The sequence below is a fragment of the Haliaeetus leucocephalus genome, unplaced genomic scaffold, assembly GCF_000737465.1.
Source record: "Haliaeetus leucocephalus isolate CR32 unplaced genomic scaffold, Haliaeetus_leucocephalus-4.0 Scaffold417, whole genome shotgun sequence".
Taxonomy (NCBI): Eukaryota; Metazoa; Chordata; class Aves; order Accipitriformes; family Accipitridae; genus Haliaeetus; species Haliaeetus leucocephalus.
Window position 1 is genome coordinate 7,035,853 of NW_010972853.1, and position 27,952 is coordinate 7,063,804.

At 34.2% G+C, this 27,952-nt stretch overlaps 1 protein-coding gene across 2 annotated transcripts in view; it reads right to left on the reverse strand.

Annotated features, from left to right (window-relative positions):
* The window catches only part of NOVA1 (neuro-oncological ventral antigen 1), a 156,379-nt gene that overhangs the window by 20,244 nt on the left and 108,183 nt on the right, over window positions 1-27,952 (reverse strand). Inside the window, exons 3-4 of one of the 2 annotated variants that reach the window (XM_010574235.1) lie at window positions 19,238-19,404; window positions 8,934-9,005 (exon numbers count right to left, since the gene is read on the reverse strand). In XM_010574235.1, the coding sequence (XP_010572537.1) occupies window positions 8,934-9,005; window positions 19,238-19,404 (239 nt within the window). The remainder of the gene's footprint in view (window positions 1-8,933; window positions 9,006-19,237; window positions 19,405-27,952) is intronic. The other variant, XM_010574236.1, reaches the window with a different exon arrangement.

Consider the following 27,952-nt stretch of genomic DNA (forward strand, 5'->3'; position numbering starts at 1 on the left):
GTCTAATTTATTTTCAGAAGCTAAAAAAAAAAAAAAAACCCCAAAACCCCAAAACCAAAAAAAACCCCCCAAAATCAAACAATGTCAAAACCAAACCAAACAAAAAACCAAGCCCCAAACCCAACAAGTGTGAAAACTACAGGCACAAAACTAGGGGAAAATACTGCTTCTGAATAAGATGCAGTTACATACTGTTTTTACTGCAGGGTAAAGGTATTGACTGACCATCTTAAGTCTGGGATGCTATGTTACAGGCAAAGAAAGTTCTCAACAAATGCACCTTATATCTGGAAGAGGAAAAACCTCGCACCTCTTATTCCCTATAGTGCAACAAGTCAGCCAGCTTTTTTCTATGATTTGTACACAAAGAACACTCATTTTTCACTCAAGTCAGGCAGACACCTACTTTAATTGGTGGGTTTATCTCACATCTATCTATGACTTCTCACCATCGGATGAATTCTCAAGGCATGCAAAAGGCAGACAATACATCTAGCATACAAACAGCTTGTGGAAGTGATGCTTCAGATGGCACAAATATTAACTAACATATGCCCAAAGCAGGATCTTCTAGGGCCAGGCCTAACCATGCCTCACTCAGCCTACCTCTGACACATTAGAAAAAAATTGGTATTGCCTTTTCTACCTTATAGTCTGTGCTGTACAGGCCTTGTCCTGGTGTGACAGTAAGCTCTGTAACCTCAATGTTTCTTCTCGCATTCTCATACAACTCTTGATCATATAAATTCTGAACTCCTTAAGAGCTGATAAGTTAAATTCTGAAGAGTTGAAAACTTATGGTCTAACCTTCATGTGACTGATACAGTACGCAGCAGAAAAAAAGCCATAAAGTCATTCAGATTTGCATTCTGGAAATCGCTCTGACATTCTGTTTTCTCTGGGTTGTTCAAATAGCAAAGAGCGCACTAAGTGATTATTTGCCTGTATACCTTAGAATATGGTATGTCACCAAACCTGAGTATTAAGGACTCGAAGTCAAAGAGAATCTTGGTTAGGCCACAGAGTCACATGCTGCCAACTTTCACTCCAGCCTACATGGGATGGAACTTGAACATGGAAATATCTGGCACTTTATAACATGCTATTTATTTTCATTTTATGTCGATAAAAGAAGTACGCTTAAAACAGCTGGAGCAAAGAAAATGAAAAAAATTAAACACCCCTTTGCACAGGACATTTGAAGACCTTTACCATATTTTGACAAAGAGAAGAATGTGTATTCTCCAACTTTTATGGGTTTAACGATCCTTTTTCATAAGCAGATAGGACCTTTTCTTAGTACAAGGACATGGACAAATGCCAAAACCTACGTATCATAACTACAAATATCCATAAATGAAAGAACAAGATCTTCAATTACAGTGCAAAATCTTTTTTTAACTCTTAAACAACTTGAATAAGATATCCATGCAAGTCTAAAGCAAAATCCATTCAATCCAAAACGCATTATCTTTTTACATGTTCACTCCAAAACATTTTAAAGTGAATAAACCCCATACAAATCGTAAGTGTTGAGGAAAATGTAAGGATAACTTTTCTCCCGAATCTCAGCATGTTCACAGAAGTAACACTGATTTAAAAATAATGAGATCAAAAGCAGGCTTCATTAAAGTCACACTACAGTAAAATTTATACGCTTTCTAAATCATCTTTCTTTCCAAAATTCTACTTTTATTCACTTCCTTTAACAAATTTTAAAACTAATGACTAAACTAAGGATTAAAACCAATGATAGGCTGTCTTCATAAATGCACAAGAGGGGTGACCATGTACTATCTTGTTAAAAGCTGTTTTCTTACAAGAAAAAAAGAGATTGGTTTGTTCCTTTTTTATCAATTTTTTTCAAGCTTTACTTTTATATGCATTTTTTCTTTCTCCTGATTTTTACCTATGGGGGAAAAACAACAACAACAACAACAAAATCTAACAATCAGGTAGAGTTCAAAACATGAGGAGAAATTTACTTAAGGCATTTATCCATTTTAATATAAAAGGAAAAGTAATGCTGTCCATTACACTGAGAAAGCATATCTTTTTGAAGAGGGCGTGAAATAGGAAGCTAACTGATTCTAATTCTTTTCAAGCATAAAATCAAAACAAGATACATGAACATAGAATCACTTTTTTACTTACAGGACTACAACTGGCAGATCATTCATGACGTCCTATGAATGATATGCCAGTAGTATTCAGAGATTTAGCAGTGAGAAGCTACATCTTTCCCCACATCTCATGAACGCTCCTGACAACACTGCCCCTACATTTAAGAAGTGAACCCTAAAATGCTGTGTGGTGGGAGAGAGGAGAAGAAAGGAAACAAGTAAGTCAATATAAAGGAATACGAACATAAATAATTACCTACATAGTTGTCCAAAGGGGAAAACTTGAAACAGACATTAAGAAAGAGTAAAAAAAACCCAAAGCATATAAGATTTTTTTGAATTATGTAAAAATCTTTATAGCATCTAAAAAAATTCTATTTTAAGGAGACAATGCAAACAAAAGTGCTGAGCTCAGATACTGCAAAATATTGGGGAAAAGCGATCAAAGAGCAAGAAAAATATAATAAAAGTAATGTATTAACCTGAGAAGCAGAAAAAAATTGTCTACAGTTAGTCTCTGGAGTATAGGTTAACTCTGCTTAGAGTTTAGCCATGAAATGAAGCATTTCAGCTGAAAAGCAGCAGGGAAGGTTACCTCTGAAGCACTGGAACCTTTACTGGAGCCCTTTCACTTTAACAGGGGAACAATTCTCCCTAGCCTTTTCTAGATATGTTATCTCAACCATTATTTATTACGTGCTGTCCACAGTGTGCCACAGGCAACTTGTAATCAAAAAAGGAACTCTGTCTTCTTATTAAATTGAAACAAAAAGGTCACTTTTTAGAGATATGAATTCACAATCATTAAAATTATCTACAAATGTGAAATGTAAGGGTTTTCTCACACTAGAAAGAGAAGCGGTTTTCTAGCTAATATAGACACTTTCATTCAACCTTGTTACAATGCATGATGTTCAATGGGGAGTCAAAATTATTACTGGCTAAGTCTACAACAGCAATAGCAAGACCTAAACAGAAAAGAACTCTGAATGTGAAGTTGAATAACTATTAAAACTGAAGATAAAAGTCCTTGCTGAGACTTAATCAAAAGGACATTATGTTGAGAAATTATGCGAAGAATCTTTTTGTAGGCAGCAAAACTGTACTGTAAGTCTGGGGACCTTCCAGAAAAACTCAGCAAAATACAGGGCCTATTTCTTCAACTGTATTCACCTAAACATCTGGTGAGGTTCTTACAGTTATCATATAGTTCTGAACACCACTGCCACACCAAACCTGATTTCTTTCTCATGAATCTATTTGTGAATAAAAAAATGGTTTGATGCCATAATTAGAAGAATGTATTTAATATATTAATAATTTATTGTATTTGTGGTCTTCATGTATTCATAATTTTAGAATCCGGTGTACTAAATTCTTTAGTGATGGGTCCATATAAAACATTGTCTGTTAGATGAAGTCTCTTTCAAACAGCATATTACTTGTGTGTGGAAGTTGGATATCACCTTCTGGATGTAAATAAAATGGTTGTATTTCTCAATGATCAATCTGACAGGTTGAAAAAAGGTCAAATTGTTATCTCACAGAGAACTACCGTGGCAAATATTCTGAACAATCAAATTAAAGTAAGAAGGTTTTTTTTAATTCTACAGCGCCTTTTATCAGAATGCTAAATAACTTTACATTGACTTCACTTTTAAATACATGGTACTGAGATTTGGAAAGATCAAGTGATACATCCAGCATCAGCCAATCTGTGACAGACCTAAAAAACAAAACAGATTTTCTCAATACCACTGTAAGAAATTACATGAAAATTAGGGAATTAAAATTAGATGAATATTGCAGTTAAAATACCAGAGACAGAGTATCTTAAATAACCCTCACATCAAATTGCCAAAGGCAAATAGAGATAGTATCTCAATGGCCTATGATGCCTATCTAGCATCCTGGGATCATCATTAAAACTCAGTATTTGTACTTTAAGATTAATCTACTGATAAAAAACTTATGATCTGAAGTTGGATATTATACATATTTCAAAATTCCATGTCCTAATGATAACAGAAGACTAAAACAAAGCTTTCTTTCCTATTTCTTCTTCTAGCTCCCACAATAAATTATATATTAAATGTAAGTGATTTGAGTTCATCAACCCTTTAAAAGCTGTCAGTATGCTTTACAGACAGCCTCCCTGTATTTTCAGATTCTACCTCTCTATCAGGAATGAAAAGATTATACTTCTGCAAGCCATTTTATAGACAGGGATAGGACCGTTCTTTAAAGTCAGAAAGAAGGACACCATCTACATCAATCATTACAATTTAGAGATATCAATTAATCCCCCAATCTCTAGTTATATGTGTACTATTATAACGCATTGCAAGCTATAGATTGTGCATAAAATAAAGAGATAACACAAGCCAAAAGTACAAACTCCTGATACCGGGATTGTAACAGCCACACACTTGTGCTGCATCTGCTGGGCACAGGCAGCACCAAGAAAACTGGCTCGGTCCCATCATGTAAAAAGGTTGAAAAGTATTGTTTATTACAGATATTGCAGCAACGAGATCATGTAGATATGCTCCAAAAACCTGTAAAACTTGAGGACTGAATGGACAAATCCTACACCTATCTACACTCCACAAAATTTATATTACACTATATTAACTGATAAAATAAGAGTTTCAACAACAAAGAAGCAAAATAGAATGTATAATTGTATAAAATCCAAATGTCATGGGAAAAAAAGGAATGCATTTAAAAAAGTAAAAATAAAAGAAGGCTTATATACTAAGTTAATGATACAAAGTTTGTGACGATAAATCTTATTATATTACTGAGCTCAAGCCTATCTAAACTATAAGGGAAGGGGAAAGGATTCCTACCTATCACTCTCCTGACTCACTTGTAAGTGGGAATGTGTGTTTTGGCCTTTTATTCTCTTACAGCCAGTAGTAAAGGTCAGCAGCTGTATCAGCCTCATGGAAAAAGGGAGGATTGGAGAAGGAAACACGCAAGGGTTTGCAACTGCATTTATAGCTGTACATCAAACAGACAAAGGAGAAATACAAAGCTTAGGTTTATATCACTCATGTTTCTCCCTCTAAAATAATAGTAACATCAGTAAAGCAGGGAGATAAGAAGAAAAAAATAATCTTGTAAACAAAATATGTAAACAGTTTAATTATAGAAATACTTTTCTATCCAATGTCACCTAACTGTTAAAATTTTAAGTATTAAAACTTGTACCTTTACCTGTACTACAGAGGAAAAGCAAGCATGTTTTATATAATGTTTATGGTGTTATTCATCACTTTTGAGATGAAATTGCCACTTGAAGTATACTATGGAAAAGTAAAATTGATTTCTTCCTTCTGGTAAATAAAAGTAAAGCTGCATTCTGCCAGCTCCAGGGGCATCGGCAGAACAGTTTCACCACTGTAGCGATAAGTCTGTCAGTGTTCTGTTATAAACAGAGCTGACAAAGTTCATGAGGGGGTAACACAGATGCTTGCAGTCTAAAAGTACAGAAAGCTTGAGTTCTTTTCCGTGACAGGCAGACAGGAGGGGGAAGGAAAAAAAAAAAAAGAAAAAAAAAATTATTTGAAATGTCCCTAATTCTATTGCCTCTTTGGTTCTTTCTTCCTTGGGAAGTTTGCAGTGTATGAATTTTTAATACAAACAAAGGCCCAAGGAAGTTCTGCTGAAAAAAATAAACAAGACATTTAACAACAATAATATTGACAGATGTATATCTTCCTGGAAGAAAGAACTAAAGAAAAAAACCACTTCCAACTCAGAGGTTTGTGTTGCATCTGTGGCAATTCAGTATAACACAACACACGACAGTTCTGAAGGAACTGTTTTCTTCTACTATATAAGACATTTTGGAGAGTATCCTCTTCTTGACAAGCACAAAACGAGTAGTTTCATGAACACTGGATTTTTCAAAAAACAACAATTGAACAAAAGCTGAAATTGCCATACAAAGGAGTTATGATCTCATCTGAACAGAGGCAAAGTGAGTCATTTAAAGGAAGACATCATAGAAGCCAGATTTCCTGCCCAGCTTCCTCCAACCTCTGCTGGCAGAGCTATTTTCCTCTTGCGGTAGAAAGTGTGCCTAGAAATTGTTCTGCCCCTATGCAAGCTCTGTCAGGAGAATACAACTGACATGCTCGTAAAGCGGGAAGGATCACATCAGGTATGCTCACCAACACACTTACTCGACAGTTCTCTAATTCCAATGACTTATGGGGAGTCCTCCAATCCAGTTAAAAATCTTACTCCAACAGCAACCCAGCATTAAGTATTCCTTAAACCTTGCTTAATCACCTTACTCATCTTTAATATAAAACATCTTGCCACAATTAAAATGTTATAGAAAATTGAATGATCTTAAGCCTGATATGTTACTATAGCCACGCAAAAGAGTGTGCTGTGAATTTATCTCACACCTTAACACTAAATTTTCTGACTTCCATCCAGTTAAATAAGCTCTCTCCTGTTATCCTAATATAATATCTTGTGAGAAAACCCATACCTGAACGGCTCTCTTCTATTGAGAATCGTCTTACACAGCCACGTATTAAAACAAACATTTGTTGTTGTTCTCTAATACTCTCCTACTGGGTACTTACATGACTACTGACAGGTTTGAGATTACTGTGTTGGAACCTATTTTCGTGTGACAGCCGCAGTGCAGATACTTGTCGATACACTGGTGCTGAATGCTAATCGCTACTACAGTCAGGGAACAATTGCCAGCTACGTCACTTATCACTAGAATGAACAGAAAGGCTTTAATTGCCTTATCATGTGCTTTGTGCTTCCTGCTGGAATGGCTAGAAATCGCAAGGAAATACTAGGAGGGATAAAATAATTATAAACCAGTAGGAATTTCAAGGGTTAATGAAAAAAGCAGTTCCAAAAGTCACTTAAGGAACTGATTACTCTTCTTCATATATACAATTGTAACGCTGTTCAAAAGAGATCTTGATTATTTGTATGAAAACTGAATTGAACACAGGTCATGAATAAAATGCATTAAAAGATGTAATGCGGGATATAGGCAGGACACAAAGCATACATTTCCCTTAGTTTGTATATTCAGCTATATCACTTGACAAAATTCTCATAGAATAACTTTCTATAAAAGTAAGTATTTTTAGCTCTTAAAAAGTCATTTAAAGTTTATACACTGCACTATAATTTTGATAATTCAAAAGTCATAGAAGAGATGCAAAGTAGGTACTTCTCTGATGCTAATTAAACAGCATGCTCAAATAGTATTTCCTGTAAATAAAAGCACCTCTTCCTTTTTCTCCAAATAATGATCATCAGGGTAGAAAAATAGTAAGAACACTTTTTAAAAAGATCTGTGCACTCAACATTTTCAAAACCTTCTAATTAAAATACACAAAATACTAAAATTAAGAGAGAGAGAATAAAGGCAGAACAGAATGTCATAAAATATCCCTAGCTGTTGGCAAAGATTTTATCCTTGTCATTTAATGATGATGAAGCCAAATAACTGTTGCTGGAATGGAAGCAGGCTGATGAAGAAGGCTTTCAAATCGAAGTGAGGGATATCGCAATTTATATTTTTCTTAGTAGTTCTTCTATCTGTACAATTTCTCTCTAAATTTCATTACTTTCTATATTAGATGTCCCTTTCAACAGATAGTCATGTGTTGATCAAAGATATATTGCTTTAATATGCTTGCATTCTGTTGTATGTTAAATTGTTTGTTCACACAGCCAGCAAGTTCTAAGCAGTTCACAAAATATCAGAGGATCAGTAATTAATAGCAATGTTAACTTCCAGGGGATATTAGCTTGCTGTGAAGAAAACTTTCTGGTATCTGATCTAATTTGTGCAAGATCTGATAGAAGCATTGAGCTAATGTTAAATAAACAGATTGTGTGTTAAAAACTGTTAGCACATACTGAATACTTACATTATTTGAACACAAAGTACATTAAGTTTAACAGTACCTTAAAAAATGAATAAGGCATCTCTTAAGCATGAATTGGTTCTAAAAAGCATGGTATGAAGTAACTTTAACAATTTTCATAGGGAAGGCAAAAAGACACACAGTATGATGATTTGTGGACATAATGAACTGGACATATTTTTTCCCAGTTAAAAGAGAAACAAATTACTGTAATTAAAATACAGCTAAAAGCACAGTTTATGCATTTAACAATAAGACATGAATTAAACTTACTTAGATGCGTTTAGTGGGTTTTTAGAGAGACTTAATTTTACTTCATTCTTCATCAATACATTTTCATTTCAAATCTATTTTTTTATTACATACACTATTTAAATAATGCCCCTATATTACCGTCCACAAACACATTTCAAAATTCTTAAAGTAAATAAACAAAGAAAGAAGTCTGTTTGCCATTCCTAGGTTGATATCCAGCTAATTAAGCATGAGTTTAGGGGTAATTCCATTATAATTTATAAATGATCCAGGAAGTAAAAAAGTGTGTGCATATATACATAAACATATATATATACCAAGAGTTACTCTGTCTACAAACACACCAGTGTGTATCCTTGCTATTTATTAATCAAATCAAATTTTAAAAAGACTATTTTATAAGATACTTTGCTTTCATCAGAGATTTAAAAAAAAGAGAACAAAACAAATTAAAAAAAAGAAAAATGTTTTCCATTTAATTTACCAATTTCTAACAAGAGTTAGATATCTATGGTTATGGGTGTATATATGTGAATGAACGAATAAATCCTTAACCCACCATATCTTTTTCTCCAGTTTGCAAGCTGTCACCCGTGAAAAGTATGGTGTAGATGGTAGGATGATACTGTACCTGATTGGCTCTGGAGGTGGTCATGGGATCAGATGGAGAGGACTTGGTGGTAGTTGGGGAAGATGGCAATGTCTGGGAACAAAGCAGTTCAGGAGCAAATCAACCTTTACAAGCCTTAGACTGAACAGTTAAAAAAATAAATAAACCAACAAAAGTAACATAACTAGAAAATTAAAATAAATAAAAAATGCCTAAGACAAAATCTTTCTCCTACTCATTGGAACTTAATGGAATTTAAAGTCAATTGGATAAATAATGCATGTAAATATGCATGCTTATGCATGTAAAAACAAATTCATGACTTGAAATCAAGATGGTGAACTCACATAAATACTCAAAAATATGCTGACCACATGAGGAATATATTCTTTCCTCTCTCCTCCTCTTGGGGAAAATGAAGACTATAGTAAACAAAAATTCCAGCAAGTTCAATGAGCACACTATAAACAGTTATCAGTCTACAAACAAACAGGGCCAACGTCTGAAAGAAGTTAAGAGACATTTACTTTGGCACTTTACAATGCACCATTCTACAGCACGGACTATAGCCAGCAAACTGTGTTCCATATCTTACAACAATTACACTGAAGCTACTGAGTTTTTAGCAATATACTAACTGCTAAAATATTCACTGATCTTTTTTAATCAAGAGGCAGGTGAAAAAATGTAAACATCAATCTCATGATGGATGAACATGCAACTAAGACCTTCACAACAAATTACTACAATATATTTATGATTAGCATTAAAAATGTTCATTTAGTTGAGCAAAGGTTAATAACTTATCATCAGGCCTGTGTTCAAAATAAACACAAAAAAGAATTAAGAGTCATATTTATTGATCATATTTTCTAAATAATATACATACGCTTAACATTAATTCTTGAACATATCAAAAAAGCACTGCTCTGTTTAAAATTTTTATATACACATTTCTCTTCTTGAAGTATTAGATCCTGACAGAATAACTCTTCTTTTCTTTTTATAAATATAGTAAAAATGTAAAATTCCAATTTTCAAAACATAACATACAATACTTATTCAAAGCATGTTTTTGACATCTTTGTAATATATAAATATTATAAAAGATCCAAAATTACACTACTTTCACTTTAAGAAAGATGATGTTAAAATGCTATACAATGAGATTTATCATATGGCCATATAATTACTAACCAAAACTATTTAGAAATAAATGAAGCAAAATTTCACACTTTCAGCAGTTCTGTTACTTACAATCATTGACAGTCCCTCATAAAATAGGTATACATACTTTTGCACTAAAACTCTTAATGCATATGAGAAAGCTGGGACACTGTGAATGCATAAAGTTGTGTATTAGCAAAATATGGGCTTGTACATATGCACACACAAATATTTAAGCTGTATGTTAAGCAATATGAAGATCCATTTTTTCATAGTTTGTACATAAACAAGCAGCCAAAACAGGAAAAAAATATCTTAAGAAACAGATCCTTATTTTGTGTTTCCAACTTGTAACTCATATACTAAAACAATAAAAACAAAAATAAAACATATACAGCTTAAGCATCAACTGGGACTCTTTGAAGAGGCTTAAGTAGAAAATACTATCATGTATTGGGCATTATAAAAAATATGTAGCTCGGCAAAATGTTATTGGTAAGCAGATGTTTTCCGTTGTGAAAATCAAGACAATTATGAAGGATTCTCCCATGTCCTTCTGTACAGAACATGGGTTCATTTGCAAGGGGCTAGAACTATTCAGAAAAAGAAATATCAGATTCTGCGATAGTAGAGGGCTAACCCTATTCAATTATAGAATTATACTTCTGATTTTAGTGGGATGATGCAATGTCTCTTACCAAAGCCTGAAATTGCAGTGAACTGATTTTCATCATTTAAGCTTAAACTAACGGGGGGGGGGGACGACGGACGACACGGGACCGAAACCCCAATCAAACAGAAAGGAGGGCTGTAACTTATCCCAATAGGTTTTCTTTATTATAGCTATATATTAAACTCTTATCCTGAACCAAAAAAATTGTTACTATTCTCCAGCAAAACTCTGAAAACATATTTTGACTAAAATATTTCAGGCATCTGATTGTTTGTGTGATCAACACCACTGCTAACTCAGGCATACTGTATTGTATATTGTTTTGGTATGCTAGACTAATTAATAAAAGGAAAAATAGTTACTAAATCTAACTAGTGAATTTATAAGAAAATATGCAGAACGTTTCAACACTGAATAATGACCTAATCACTGATACCACAAGTAATTTAAGAAACTGGAAGCACCTCAGTTTTCAAGTCACATCAATCTTCCTAAAGCACAGAAATGTATGGCTGTGATGAAAAAGGAGTGACAATAATAATTTCAGGTGACTGTTGAACTATAACATCTATTAAGTAGAAGCATTTTTCTATTCCATTTTAGCAAAAGCTTGTTTAAAATACAATGGAAAAAAGACAAAAACATTTAAAAGCAAAACAACTGTATTAACGAACAAGAATCAAGTATGGGCATGCACAATTTTTTCCAAATATACATACCAATGACAAAATACTGAAAATAGCAATAAGGTTTCTTGTTTTGTGGTTTTGGTGTTTCTTCTTTGTGTATCAGGTTGGTTGTGTTTGAGGCTTAATCTCTGTTACTTTGTTTACTGACATAACTACTTTTATTTTTTTTTACATATAGATACACATCAAAGCGTGTGTGTGTATATATATATATAAAAAAAGAACTGACAGCATTTTCTAGAAATTCATCCCTTTTCATGCTTCTGCATAATTCTGGAGACACGTAAATTTATGGAGACACACCTATTTATTCCTTCAATGTTAAAATAACAGAAAGTAATTTCTCAAAAACAAAAAAAGAAACACAGGCCTTTGGAATTTGTATTGAATTTCCACTGGCTGATAAGTAATTTATTGATACGCTCTCAATTGCTTTGCAAGAACTTCTAAGCAAAATTACTTCTTAAAGAAAGTTGGACAGAGCTCAATAATTCTAATTTATTATGCAGCACAGAATTTTTTTTTTTTTTTAAATTTGGCAAGTGTTTTGCATTAGGCAAGCACTTGAATTCAGTAGTTATTAGGCTTCTGGGAATGAGATGTATAATGTGATTAGAAATCCTAAGATGAATTTGCATTACAGAGTTTCAATTTTTGAGACTGAAACATGCGTACTATAATTGAAGCTTTCCTGAAATTGCAGGTTGACTGCTGGCAAAGTTATAGAAAAAAGACAGTCAGAATTTATACTGCACACCACTTCTAAGACTTGTGGAGGTTTTCTAAACTATGTCTTGAATAGTATAGTCTCAGCCACCATGAAATTGGTCTTCTCTGTTTTCTCAAATATTATTTCCTTTCCTATTACTTATGGGACAATGAATGGAAGACTATGTTGATAGGTAAGAGAGTGTTTGTTTTTCCTTTAAGCTGCTAGAACAGATGTTTGAGAAAACAGATTTTAAGTAATAAAAATGGACCTTAATTTTAGTTGGCACAGTGTTCCAAAAGGTCTCTGAACCCTCTTTCAATGACTTCATGAATTGCCTAATGCAGAGCTATGTATAAATGAGAGAAGTCACACCCTTATATATATCTGTACCAAAAAAATTTCAGTACTAACACCCTAGATAATACTGTACTGAGACAGTTAACTTAATTCTCAGTACCTATTAGTATAGCTATATATACAAGAGTAGAAAGAAAAGGCAGAAAATGAAATATCATTTCAAAACAAGGTTAGAGACATGAAAGCACGTAGAGAACATCATTTAAATGTGAAGATGAAACTGCATTTACAGCTTACCAATTTCTAGCTTCTCACTACAGGGCTTGCCAAACAAAGGAAATCTTGGTAATAACATTACCCACATTAAATTACTATTAATACTGAGCTAATACTGAGTTTCAGTCTTGTATATATTAATATTGATGCTTTTAAATCACTGAAATTAATGTGATGACAAAACTAATTTGCTTAAGCCAATATTTTAATGCACTTTTAAGAAAAGGTGTTATCTTTTTTGAATTGTATTAAATAGTTGAATACCTTCTGCAGCTAAAATGAGAAACAGAGAGCACTGCAAGGCCCCATTGTGCTGAACAACATAAAAGACTGACTTACTAGACCTTCAACAGTATCGGAGATGAGCCTTTCTAAACAGACCACTTGCTTTGCTAAACATATTGAGTCTTCTTTTCATCTGCTGTGAATTCCTTTAATCTGTAACTTTGGCAAATGTTAAGATCTTATCTCAGCAATGACTGCATAAACACATAACACATTTCAAAAATAAAATTTAGAAAAAGAAATAATCAAGGATTAATAATTTCTTTGCAATCCAGATTATAAAAAGGCTACTTTGATGACTTCAGTGATCTAATTTTACTTGCTACCTTTTCATTTCTGTAAAGAACAAATAAAATACATTCTGATGATATTTCATCCTTTTTGCATTTGGTTTTGCTTTTGTGTAAAACAATACACAGGGGCATAGGGAACTACAAAAAGAGTAAGAAAGCTAGCATACATAGATGGAACGCTTACTTATAGGCGTTTATAGAGGTCATTTATCTGCATTTATGAACTCTTTGGGACTTTGAAAAAGGAAAAAAGCGTGGCAAGTATGAAGTAAAAGAAATATTATCTTGTGTTCTGTCTGGAGACAAGAAGGGGTAAAGAGCTTAAAGCAAACCAGCAGGTGTCATTTGGATCATCAGAGCAACTCTGGATGGAGGAAATGATTGAGGATAAAGATTATAGCAAAATGGATGAAGAAGAATCAGGACCTTCTCTTTCCTCAAAACTTGCCACAGTAACACAAAACTACTAGAAGATCTGGTGCTGCTATATAGGAACACCAGAGCACTCAAGTAACCAGACACAGGCATCAAAACACATAAGAAGATATGGGTCTAAGATCTGTGTCACAAAACCCCAAGTCCTACAAGGAAAGAAAATGTCAATTTTTGATTCTGGGCTACTTTGGAATTTGGAAAAATACCGCCAAAACTACAAAGCCATCAGAAGGCATGAGATAACTTCAGAATTTTCTTAAGAATCAGAACACTGCTGAAAGTTTCTGCAATCTTCTATTCACGATCCACTTTTGAAGCATATACAATGAAGAGTTAATCATCAGCTAGCTACAGAGTTAATTGTGCTCATAAAACATGGTTTCACATACATTTTAAGATCTATCCAACACTGGCGAAATGAGACAGAAAATTACAACAGTGATCTGGCAGCAGAAATAAGTCAAGGGCACATGAGGGACAGCATATAGTATACATATTTTTATGGAATGCTAAACTTTTGCCATGGGATCTAATGTGTAGAACTGTCTCTCTAGTAAATAATGGCAATTTTTTTTTGTCCTCACAACTTGTAAACACACCTCCATATCCTATCATTCATTGCAGAATAGTAACTGGTGTGATTCTTCACCTCTGTTCAAAAGTGAGAAAAGTTCATGAGAAACTGTCGACTAGATGAAGAGACACAGTGATCTACAAAACTAATTATTATTTACCTCAAATGATAAATGTAGGGTTATTCTCATATTCTGGAGTTTAGTAAAGTTCATCTAGGTGACAGACTGTTGTCTTAGATGGATGATAAAAAGAAAAAAGGCTCATCAGAAGGGAGAGGCATTTTAAGAAACCAGTGAAGGTTTCTTATGGAAGGAAGGCCTTGGAGGTATTGGTGGATGAAAAACTGAGTATGAGCCAGCAATGTGCACTCGCAGCCCAGAAAGCCAATCGCATCCTGGGCTGCATCAAAAGCAGCGTGACCAGCAGGTCGAGGGATGCGATTCTCCCCTCTACTCCGCTCTCATGAGACCCCACCTGCAGTACTGTGTTCAGCTGTGGGGCCCCTGACAAAAGAAAGACAGGTCCAGAGGAGGCCATGAAGCTGACCAAGGGGCTGGAGCACCTCCCCTGTGAGGACAGGCTGAGAGAGTTGGGGATGTTCAGCCTGGAGAAGAGAAGGCTCCAGGGAGACGTTATTGCGGCCTTTCAATATTTAAAGGAGGCATATAAGAAAGCTGGAGAGGGACTTTTTACAAGGGCATGTAGTGATAGGACAAGGGGTAATGGCTTTAAACTGAAAGAGGGTAGATTTAGATGAGATGTAAGGAAAAAATTCTTCACTATGAGGGTGGTGAGGCACTGGAACAGGTTGCCCAGGGTGGTTGTGGATGCCCCATCCCTGGAAGTGTTCAAGGCCAGGTTGGATGGGGCTTTGAGCAACCTGGTCTAGTGGAAGGTGTCCCTGCCCATGGCAGGGCGGGTGGAAGTAGATGATCTTTAAGGCACCTTCCAACCCAAAACCATTCTATGAAGTCTACCGAGTCTTTTTAGTGTGAAGAACTCATATCGTGTATTTTTTTAAAAAATAATCCTCCATTTAAGCCAATATTTCCAGATCAGTATTCTCAAAGTTAGGTTTTATTTAAGCATTTCAAAGTAAAACTTTTTATTTAAAAATGATCAACATTTAATTTTTTGTTGTTGTTGATCAGCATTTCTGAAGTAAAAGTAGTCTTTTTCTCTAGAAGAATGTGAATTTACAAATCTGAGTTAAGACATTCAGTTTTGCAGATTCTGAATACAAAGTCTGGGACCATGATTAACAAACAGAAGTTGAAGACTCATGAGAGGTTATCTACTGAAAAAGCTGAAATGAAACTGCCTCCAATGAAAACATTAATTGGAAGTTCTATATGTGCTATTTTTATTCTAGATTTTTAAGGAAGAAATTCTAAAACGTTTGTCCATGCTTTGATAGCTAAACCTTTCATAGAATCGAAGTATGATTCAGGTTGGAAGGGATCTCAGAAGGCCAAACAGTGCAAACTCCTGCTTAGAGCAGAGTTAGCTACAAGATCACACATCTTTCCTTCTATATAATGCACAGTTCTGCAATGGCCATCTCTGATTCCATGTGCTTCCTGGACAGGCTGCTTCAACACCTGCTACCTGAAAAACAACTGAAAGCTGGGAGGAAAATTCAACTAGCATACAAAGAAGCTGCAATAGTTTCTGAAGAAGGTGATGTGGTAAGACCACATTACGCAGCCTTTTCCATCGTTCATAGGAGGTGCTACTATTTAGAGGTGACATTTAAAGCTTTGTATGCCAATTACAAAGCTGAAACATCTCAGGCTCCTGATCACTTTATGAAAACTGTATTCTGTTCCCCTGGGTTACAATATGGTCTGAAAGAGCTGGTGTGACACTTCAACTAATAAAGAGAGAAAAGGGATGTTAGATGCTCATAGCAATTTCTAGGAAGTAAAAGGGCACAGCGATCAGTTGGCTACTGTTGAATGATACCTAGAAACAGCAGATGGCTGACATCTATGAAGACATTGCCTACACTACATAAAGATAAAAGATGCAAACATCTGTCAATTAAATATCAATCAGACCTGCTTGGAGGAGAGAACTACCTGGTATCTACTACTAAGTCCACAGGATTAGGAAATGTGGAAAAATGCAGTGGAGAAGGCTCAAAAGGAACCATATAGACTTGTTTGCAAATCTTCTGAAGTGGAAAAAGCTCAGGTTGGAGAGATCACACTGTTTGGATAGTGACTTCCACCAGTAAGGAGAAACGCCAGGCCAGACTCGGCCTCTGTGCATACCCATGCCTTTCCTGAAGGCACAAAGTGCTGAAACTCAAGCAGTCAGCAAAGGGTTTACCTCCTGTCTGTCTTCATTGAAACTGTAGCCAGGAGATAATTCCTTTCTTAGGTTGCTTCTCTGAGGCCAGTGTAGGTAAAGCAGCCCAGAGCAAAGAAATGACAATACAGAAATGAGAACTGCATGCTCATATAGACATGGGTGGCACTGCAAGGCTTCAACTACAGGTATCTTCATTCATGGGGAGAAAACTACCTTTGCTTTTTGGTAGAAACAGCTAGAAAACCAACAGAAATATCTTCAAAGTTCCTAATGAAGGTAAAAGTTATTACTTCAGATCAACTCTCTATCTCCAATGCTAAGTCTACATTCTTCAATCTGCAACATAATACTTTGGGTGCCAAAGTTCTTGAGTAATACACTAAGACAGGACGAACCATGTAAAAGTTTGTGTAAAAGAAGAAATTGTAATTCATAAGGCTTATTTTTTGCCAAGTTCAAAGTGACTTGTGTTATACATTATCCTGATCATTTTAATAAAATTGTGACCTGTCTGCTATTTAAAAAAAATAGCAACACTGGAGTTCTAAATCACAATTACCCATTATAAAATATTCATTTTAATTTCTTAAAAAGAGGTATTATATCTTTCATTAAGATACAGCATAGTCTGACATTGGAGGATAGATTACTCCACTGCAAACTCTAAGAACTAAGCTAACAATTTCACTTCTTGGTAAAAATAATGGATTTTAGGTTTATTGACTCAATATTTATAGTGTATGAATTTATTATGAATAGATGTTGCTTCATTAAAAGAGAAGTTAAACAATTCATTGTGGTTAAAACTGCTCAACATATGCACATATATATTTCCAAATACTTGCAGTCATATTATTAAGCACCTGTATGTATACAGGTAATATATTAAAATTTTAATATGTAAAGCCAGTCACTAAATAAGTCTTGTCACTTATACATTATATTTAGTCTGTGTCTTAACTTCACTAGCAGCAGCTCTGTTCACTAATCCATCCCTCCAGAATTTAACATTCCAAACATGGAATTGTGTTTATAAAACAAAACAAGACAAACCCCAAACCAAACCAACCAACCAAACTAAAAACCAAAACAAAACAACAAAAAAAACCAACCACCAAACCAAATTGAAAAAAAAAAAAAAAAAAAGCCCCTCAACAACTTTACGAAAGTTTTCTGGAGAAATATTGTGGACAAGCTATATCAACTTCAGATACAAGACAGGAAGTATTTAGGCATGTCACTAAACAGCTCTGTAATCTAATTTCTCAAGATCTTACTGACTTACCTAAAAATTAGCTTCATTTCATTGCAAAGGGGAAAACTACTTCTCATTGTAACAGAGAACACTCATTTCCCATTGGGTTAAGGAGTACTGGCATAAAATCTAACATTTTACAAGCAGTAAAGCCATTCAAAATACAGATCTCTTCAGCTTTTTCTCTCTATCCCAGGCATAAACATTTTCGTGTCTAATAATTGAGAAACTAATCCTATAAAATTGGGGCTGCTCTTTTTAGTATTTTCTTATAAATTATCTAGAGTATTTTTTATGTAAAAGTAGTGCATATACAGAAAAAAATAATATAGTAGTAAATCTTAGAAATCATATACAATGGTTTATGCACAGTTTCATCCATCTAAAGCAGTCTGATCATTCCAAACTCATCCTGTTCAAACTCATCTTCAGATAAGCATTCTGTGTATGTCACTACATACAAAGTAAAGTAATTGCATACAGTTACCAAATTATAGGACACTGAATCTTGCTAGTGTAGTAGGACGAAACAATCTTTTCCCATATAGGACAGGTGAGAAACTAAAATCTATCCTATATAGGATAGAGAGACAAGACAAAATTTTACTAGTGTTCACTCATTTCTTTCTTCATCTTTTTCTTATTCAATACAATGGAAAATAATTTTCAATCCTGTATGACACATATTTCACATTCTCCTTACAGGACAATTTTTTTAAAAATCAAAATTGTTCTGGAAAATGTAATGAACTGAAGAATAGTAGACCAATAATACCTTGCAAATATATTTTGCATTGCCCATAGATTTTGAAAGAAGTCAGTGTAAAACAGGCAAAAAGATGCCAAAAACAACATAAAATTAAATTGTAGAAAACATCCCAAGTAAATTGTCTTTATATTTTCAAGTTCTTACAGGTAAGATTTTAAAGTATCCAATATAGGGTCTAAAAAAACAATTAACATTTTTGGTTTTATTTTATATACATAAAAGTAGGAAACATTCAGTTAATCTGTGATTTTTAGTAACGCTGAAGATTTACAAAGAGGTTCATCGTTTAAGATTAAAATTCAGTGATCTTTAACTAAAACCTAAAAGTGTATTATCACCTTATACAGTAAAGTTTATGAAAGAAACATATTAGAGCATGGCATTGAAACTTATAAAACACTGTCTGAAAGAACTGCTGAGAAACATGGGACACGTAAGTACAAGGAAAAAGAGGACCAGCAAATTACTAAAGGGTAAGATAACATTTTCTTAAAGAACATGTTATGTTGACCCCTTGCAGCCTTAAAGTTTTAAGACTTCTAATGAGCTGCTGTGACTCTCTATTCCCAACCAAAAACTCACTTGTTTGATGCGGTCTGGATTAACAGTGGTCTGAGGCTGTAGAATGCTGACGGGCTCTGTCTTGGCCACATTTTGAGGCATTTCTCGAATCTTCTCTGCAATGAAGCCATGAACTGCATTTAGTGCTTCAACTGTTCCCTGGATCAGACACACCCGCTCTGTAGTACCTGCAAATACCAAAAGTTGGTCTGAGTAAGGTGGATTCTTCAGGATCCCACAAACTGCTTTAATTATGACATAAAGATGGCACTCAAAAGACACCTTGCAAAACCAACTAGCAATACCTCCATAAACATACAAACGAAAGGAGAGACTTCCAAAAGATAACATACTGATCATCTGAAGATGTTTTAAACAACGCTTTGTGTAGGCACATAACTTTCCAAGCCAATCTGGATAATAGAAGTTAGAAGAACAATAAAAAGAACAAAACCATTAGGGTTTGTTGGAAATATTAGCAAATATGATGTGTGCAGAATACATGTCTTTTAAATGATTTTTGCCTAGTTCTAGATTATTCTAAAATATTGTACAACTTTCAGGTAACACAAGGTTAGGCATAATAGCCAGGCCAGCATTATAGAGGCACTTGGAATAAGCTTTTGTAATGAACACCTGAACTGCAAATACATTCATTTAATACATTCATTACTAGAACATTTCTTAAAACAGCTGCAAGTTGTTACAGCAAGACCTTTCAAGGCCAGCTGATCTCATATATTTGAGTATCTACTTTGTCTTCTATAACCTTCCTACCTTACAACATCTCTGCAATAGCTGCAGTTATTTACTGAATACATGGTGTTTAAGCTGTCTTTAACGTGATTTAACAGTTGGAAATTATGAAAGCTTGTACCAAATAAGTAGTCATTACCCCACAAATTACATTTCAAGAACTTCTGTTTAGAGTTATGCTGAATACCGTTCACGCAGGATATCTAGACTCCATGTGAGTACCTTCCAAGCATCCATGTTCTAAGGTCGTGGGAAAATACTACACACTTGTCGAATAGGTCCGATAGGTGAAATACATATTTATTCTATGTGTAAGAATACTAGGCCTTTGGTGGCAATGAAGCAGAGAAGGGGACACTTTCCCACTGTACTCATTTGTAAAGACAGGACAGATGCTTAAGAAAAACAGGCTTTGAACATATTCCTCACTCCCAAACTCTGTACCGAAGTATAAACCTCTGTTTCTTGTCATTTCAGTTTTGCCTGGTTTTCAGTTCTAACCATTCTATTCTGCTCTGTATCATTTTGCTTAACTCTTTGCCAGTCTGAAGCACATTGTTTTTCTTGTATTGGCTGTCACTCCCTCTCCCTTATATCACCATTACTTACTCTCACCTTTAATTTCGTTGACTCTTATAATGGCTTGCCTATCCCTGTAGCCTGGAAAAAGACAGTCTGACATGTCATGTTTATCTCATCTTTTGTATACTACCTCATAGAATTTGAAATTCTATGCAGATTACCAACAAATATTAAATATCTACCATAGCTTCAGTTATAATTCTCTAGAAAGGCTTAGACAAAACCTACATTGCCACATAACCCTTTTCCAAACTGAAATTGTGCTGTGTTACAAAAAACACACTAGTCTTTATTTCTTTGATTTCTTAATTAAAAACATCTACAGGATGGCCAAAGATGGATGCAGAATTGTAGAAAAATACTTCATTTATTTTTTGTGACTAGGGTGGTTTTAGATGATTTTGTATGGCTTTACTGCATAGGACAAAAGCTTTTATTACATATTGGGTTACAGCTTGATGCATCCTCACTAGACAAAGAATATAAAAAACCAGTGTGGATCCTAAGGATACAACTATGACACTGCACTGAAACAATCCACATTCTATATTTCATGTATCAAACCACTAAAACTGGTTCCATAAAATCAGTTTTGACTTGAAAAACAGGATCTAACAGGAGTTGGAAAAAAAATGAAAAGGGAGTAGTATAGTTCCCACTTTTTTTCTGCAGAAATACCAACACAAGACAACCTAGTTGTCCAAGTAAAATTGCTTTGAAATTTCATATAGTACATACTTCTACAAACATTCTGTACGTTTCCAACATACTTAAATTTTAATGATTTTTCATCACCATGCTTTTACCTTCAAATACTAGTAGAACAGTTCTACTAACAGAAGAAAATTATAAGATGAACTGTCATGATATTAGTGTATTCCTGAAAACATAATAATACTGCCCTGCAAAGATATGCCAGATACATATCTCTATTCAATGTCAGTGCGCATTTTGCTTCAAGATTACGGGGGGGGGGGGGGGAGCAAAATCACAAATTTGAGCCATGGAATTACCACAAAAATAAATATAATTTTTGTCATTGACATATTCCTAGTAAATATTGACATGATCACACGTGAATCTTTTCTGATGAAAAATTCATTCATTCTACCTAAATAGATGAAAATTACTATGTAATGATGTGGTAAATACTAACAAGTTTGCAATGATTTCTGAAGTTCACAACATGTTAGTTGGCCTCATTTACCATTGTACAATCTGCACAGAATCACAGTCAATAACCCATAGATTAGAGAAATGCACCAGGGAGGTAAGTAACCTCCTCCCTAAAATTCTCTTCCTATCAAATTTATGTCTTCAGTAATATCAACTGTTATCAACTCATCTTAAGATATGCTCCTTACAACACTGCAACATAGACTTTAACAGAGAATAGTACAGTAACCTTAGTCATCTGCAAGAAAAAATTGTTTTTTATTAGTAAATGCTTCTCATCTGCTTCTATGGATGATCTCTAAAGATTAAACATTTCATTACCTTAAGATGAAACAGCACACATAGAGCCCTGCCTGCTCATTAACTTAACGTATTCATGTACACTTAAAATTTTTCAAAGACTTTTTTCTTAAGAAACTGTATCAGGCAATACTGAATGAAGTTCAACTTCATGGAAGAAGCTCTACAGCAAAACTGACAGAATGAGAAACAAACATTTTCTTCTCTATTAAAATATGTTATTTAAAAATAATTAAAATTAGGATTAAAACATGTCAATATTTCAACATGTCAGGCTAATAATCCTTGAGAAAAAAATATAAAGTTAAAATGATTACACTCTTAACAGCAAGTTACACAAGTACGACAATCAAATGCATATTTCTCAAGAGCAAGATTTTTGGAACATTTATGTGACCTGTTATAGTGTCTTCTCAATAAATCAACTTTAAAATACAGCTAACTTTTTTTTTTTCCAAAACACACTATCAGAAAAGGGAGTTCGAATGACATAAGTGGAAGTCACCACAGAAAATGAAACTTGTTTCCTAGACAAGGCTTTCTTAATGCTTCCCCCACCACTTGGCTTCCTCCCCCTTTTGCAAACTCCTGTGGTTTCTGTGTAAAGCAATCCAGCTCTAAGAAAATGCTCTGGGGAGTCTTTACGCCGCAGTATTAATTGTCTCCTAAATGATGGGATGTGATGTGGATTGATCAATGCAGCTAATGCAAGTGTTCTCTAGGTCAGCAGACAACACACTGAAACAAAACACAGATCAGGTTACGGCCAAGCTACTGGAGCCTCATATAGAAAGCACTTAATGGGGATGACTACTGTCAAAACATTTGAAAGGAAAACAGTCGATGCTAAATAGGAATTTCATTAGACTTGACAGTAAGTGACTAAAGGGTATTCTTCAATCTGTGTTATTTTAGGAGGTGCAATATAATAAAAATATGCTTTATGTCATACTCTGGACCAACCACACTGCATTTTAGTATGTATAAACCAGGATGCAGTAAATGACAATCACTGTTCCATGAAGAAATACAATTGTGCAAAAGCACATTTCACGTAGAGTAAGATACAGTTTTAAAGTGCATCACGATAGGTGCACATTTTCTTCAAGGGTTAAGTCAACAAAAAAAAGTTAAAAAAATGTAGAGAAATTGTATACATGTACAGTTGAGAATTGCTTTATCTTCTGAAGTGATGTTGTCACATTCCTTCACACAACTCTAATAGCTTTTCACTCAGATAAGAGTACAATAATTTACAAGAGTCACACAAAAGGAAAACTGCCAGCTATATGACCAACCTGTATAACAAAAATAAGCCTATGAATCACTAAAGTTGGTGAAATTTCTGTCATTTTAAAAGCTTTTAGGCTCCATTAGTGTCTAAAGTAAACTGTCAGATTATTTTTCATTTTCAGTTGTTTAACAGTTGCATCCACTCCCTTCTTCACACTTCTGCGAACAAAAGCTTAGCCATCTATATGCATACTTATTGTCATACGATTTTCAAAATATGTATTTAAAATATAGATATCATTTTTGAAATAGCTTAGAGAAAGACAAGTTACCAAATAATCAGTGCCTTTTCTTTTTTTTTTTTGTGAAAACATAGCGAATATAAAATTATTCTTTTTTTAAATTATTTACAATTCAAATAGGAGTTAGGGTCATGTACTGTACATTCTTCTACATAAGAAGAGATAAAACATATACAAGAGAAGAATAATTCTGCCTCAGAAAATGACCAAATGCAGAGTAGGTGGTCATCATCCCTGTAGATTAAAAAACTAGAAAAAATATTTTTATGTATGTTCAATAATACTAAAGTCCATGGCAGAAATTTGCATATGGTTGCAAAATAGGAAAACCACTACCTAAATACTTGCTGGTGCTGATGTTGCTACAATCATTTCATGTTTAGTTTCTCTGAGGAACCCAGTAAATTATTCAGGATTTGTATGTGCTCTACTTTTCAGCAAGTAAAATGTGGCTTCTTCAATTTGCACGTGTATGTTTTAACTTTTTCTTATCAAACAAAAGAAGCAGAATGTGATTGCACAGGAAAAACTGCCTGTACTGTTCACTAAAAACAGATTTTTAAAACTAATGGAGAAAAAGGAAATCTTAATCAGTTTTTTGTTTTGTTTAGCTTTTAGGGGGAAATTTTTTACGCCCAATTTTTTAATATGAAAGCAGCTATGGCATTATATAAAATATTCTTTTTCTCTGCAGTTCCATGAGGGAAGGAAAGATGAACCCATTAGCAGCCATCAAGCAATTTAAAAGTAAGTAAATAAAAACCTGTTTGGAAATCTAATAAGTAAGTTAGGTCTAAAAGCTGAACAGCTTACAATAACTTCATTTTAATCATTCATTTTTCCTTCCACCTTCTTTAACTACCTAAAACTTCTGGCAAATATCCTTGGCAATGACATCACACTAATTTTATTAAGAACTTCAAAACAACAGACCACAAGCTTTTTCTCTGAGAAGGTTGTTATTTACTTATTACACAACTGATACAGCTTTTAAAACAACTTTTATAATAAATGCTAGAAGATGCAACAGGGTAAAGGACACTGATGCTTTCAAAGTTTTTACTTCTGTACTTAACAGGCATACATCTATATATGGTTACCATAAAACTTTTAAGTGTTTGCTTAAAGACTGATTCAATGTATAAGAGTTCTACTGTATTCACTGAAACACTCACTAAATGTTAAATGTGCTTCTGTATTTTATGAACCTTAGTTGAAATGTTTTGGGGAATGCACTGTACCTTTCAGAAAGGACTGTCTGGCATGTGTATGACTCTATATACTTTTCATTGGGCTTTTACATCAATCTTAAAGAGCATTTGAAAACCTAAAAAGCACAATGCATTACCAGCCCATGGTAATCCCAATGCATCCACTAATTAAATCTCCTTATATTTTTCCAGCGTACCGTGCCAATTTATTTGACACTGAAAGGGAAAACCTGACAGAGGAGCCAAAGCTAAAGCCTTAACTAAATGAAAGGCTGCACTACAACCTCTCATCAGCTGATTTGCATTAAGCTTTTTATTTGACAACTCGCAGTACAGCAGTCTACTAACTGTAAGGTCCCATACATTTATTTTTGTGACCCATGATCAAACAGCCTGTAGAGTGGGATTCTATATAACACCACCACCAAATGCTTCAGCCTAAAACTGATCTTGCAAAAGCTCTTGGCAAAATAGGACTGCACTTTGACACCATTCCCAAGCAATGTAAAAATTGTCAATAACGTGCTTAAGATGAAGATCAGATAAACTCTTCCTTGCATATAACATTTCCTCTCTACACTTGCATAAAACCTCAGCAAATGAAAGTCAGACAATAAAAACGTGTTTTATTCAAATGCATTGGCAGTGTTTCGCATCGCCTTAAACAGATACGAAATGACAAAATGTACACAACCTTAAATGCAACACATAAGAACATCCCATATATGTGCAAAGTGTCATAGAAATCTCAACAAGACAGTCTTCTCCTTTGGTCCTTATCTCCCTCCTGTCCTTCTACCTTTGTTTCATGAGAGAGAATTAATTGGTCTTAATGTAGAGCCTGTTTCCATATTCATCACAGACAGAAAGACGGTGCTTTCTGAAAGCAAAGCTTGATGATCTAACAGACTTCCCAAACTGAAAGGGGAAACAAGGGCTGGTAGCAATTCTACAGCATTGATGTTCTGCATTTGGCTTCATCCAGGTGAAATAATTTTGGAACTGTTTGCACAGAACACTTATACAAATAGGGAGTAAAACTTAACTTTCCCTGACTAAAAATTAAAATAGCAATTTTAATAGTAATTAAAATAGCTGAATAAAAGAAGAAAATGTTGAAGGGATCTATGAAATTGAAAGGAAATAAATATTACCCTGTAAGAACCTTTTTGATATCTCTGTTATAAAACCAGAGCATCCTTAACATAGATTTTAAATTTCAAGATTACTGATCGAATGCATTTAGCTTCACTAAAGTTCCGTTCTTCTTTCAGAGAGAAATAAACTGTTCCCTTTAAAGTTTCATCTGCAATTAGTCCACCTGAAATTCTAACTATGAATTTTTTCTGCAGCTACATTACACTTCACATGAGTCAAGCATCTAATAAAAGCAGAAAGTTAGAATAAGTGGTCTGTTTCTTGAAATACGTTAACAGATGTGATGATTACCAAGCATGTGCACCTATGCACGTGACTTGCTGAAATCTGCAAAAATACACGTTAGAACTTGGGGTCCTCTAACATCAGACCTCTAATATTTTCTTATCGGATGTTCGCAGGAAGCCTTACTAGCCTCAGCAGAAGAAACTGACTGCTGAACTCATACTGATAACACATCTTTTAGGTGTGGCATATGGATAGCCATGCCCATGTATGTGCATATACATACACACATATACACCAATTTGTTTCACTTTAATTGAATAAGTGACCCCTTCACTAGTATTTGGATATTGAAATGAATCAAGTTTAAAAATTCTGTAAAATGTATGAACTGTATGAGTTCTCAGAGTTATATGAAAACTTCAAGTTTACAGACCGTTGTGCTCTGGTCACAAGAATGAATTACATGAATCCAGGTTTAACACAGTTACGAGTCTAAAGAAACGGATTATTCTCATGTGAGAGAGAAACTAGGAAATTAAATAGACTTAAATAAAAGGAAAAAAACCCAAACCTCATAATTATTAAAGGCTTAGAAGGGATGATGAGTCATCTTACAAAGCAAACCATCCCTTGAATATAAACTGTTTTGTTAGATATCAGCTAAGGATTTGATGATGATTTCCTTAAAATTAAATCATATAAAAAGGAATTACTGACTATTATTATTACACTGTTATGTGTAAGACAGGAAAAAAGGATTATAACTACTTTTCTTGAAGAGTTATTTGTAAAAAACCTGTAGAGTCCACTGCAAAAGCTGGTAAATTTCCCCAAAACCAAAGACAAAGGCCAGAGATTTTGTCTCGCTATGGTTTTATGAAGGAATATTACTTAGATGAGAAACAGAGAGAAAGTGTGTGTGCAAATCAATGACAAAGGGCTGCAATGAAAGTGAGCACAGCTTAATTATGCTTTGGGAAAGCATGTTTCTAGAAAATAAAAGCTCTAGAACTAAGAAAGACCTCAAGCCACAGACAGAAGCACTATGTTTTTATTCAGTTTGTTTGGGGAAATGGTTGTCTTAATATATTATTTGTAAAATCATCTATAACAAATGAACTACTGTTTAAACACGCAAAATCAAAACCCACCTGATTCCATCATAACATTTACATATAGCTGTAAAAGCAGTTAGAAAGGTACCAAGAAGAATTTTTACATTTTGCTGCTATTAAATTGTATGTCAGAGAGGAACTTCCCCAAAATAGTATTTGGAGAAACAACCCCCTATTAATTTCCCCTTCTACTTCCCAAATTGTTCAGTAAGTAGGCCAAACTAACTGTCATCTTCTCATCTTCAGTTTAAGTTGGAAAGTGAACACATTTCCTATAGGTGTCTGTGCTTAAGAATAAATAATGAAAAAGAAAAAAGGGAACACAAAATATAGAATTTAAACAAAATACAAAATACTTAAATCTATTCATTGCTATTTAAATGTTCCATCTATTTAAAAAAAAACCCAGATGAGTAGGGTCCCCAAATTACATGACATTCTCTGCTAACAGAGAAATCTGCTTCAATTTTTCTCTTCTTTTTTTTCTTCTTAACAGTGGTAACATAGTTGATGGCCATCAATATGCTTCTAACTCATATAAACAGTTTTTCAAAAGGCTTGCCACTATGGTGCTTACAAATCTTTTCTAATAATGTAATATAATAATTTGCTCATTCATATATTTTTAAGATTACCAAGGTGCCTGGAATGTTGCACAGAGTTACTATTTTTCCC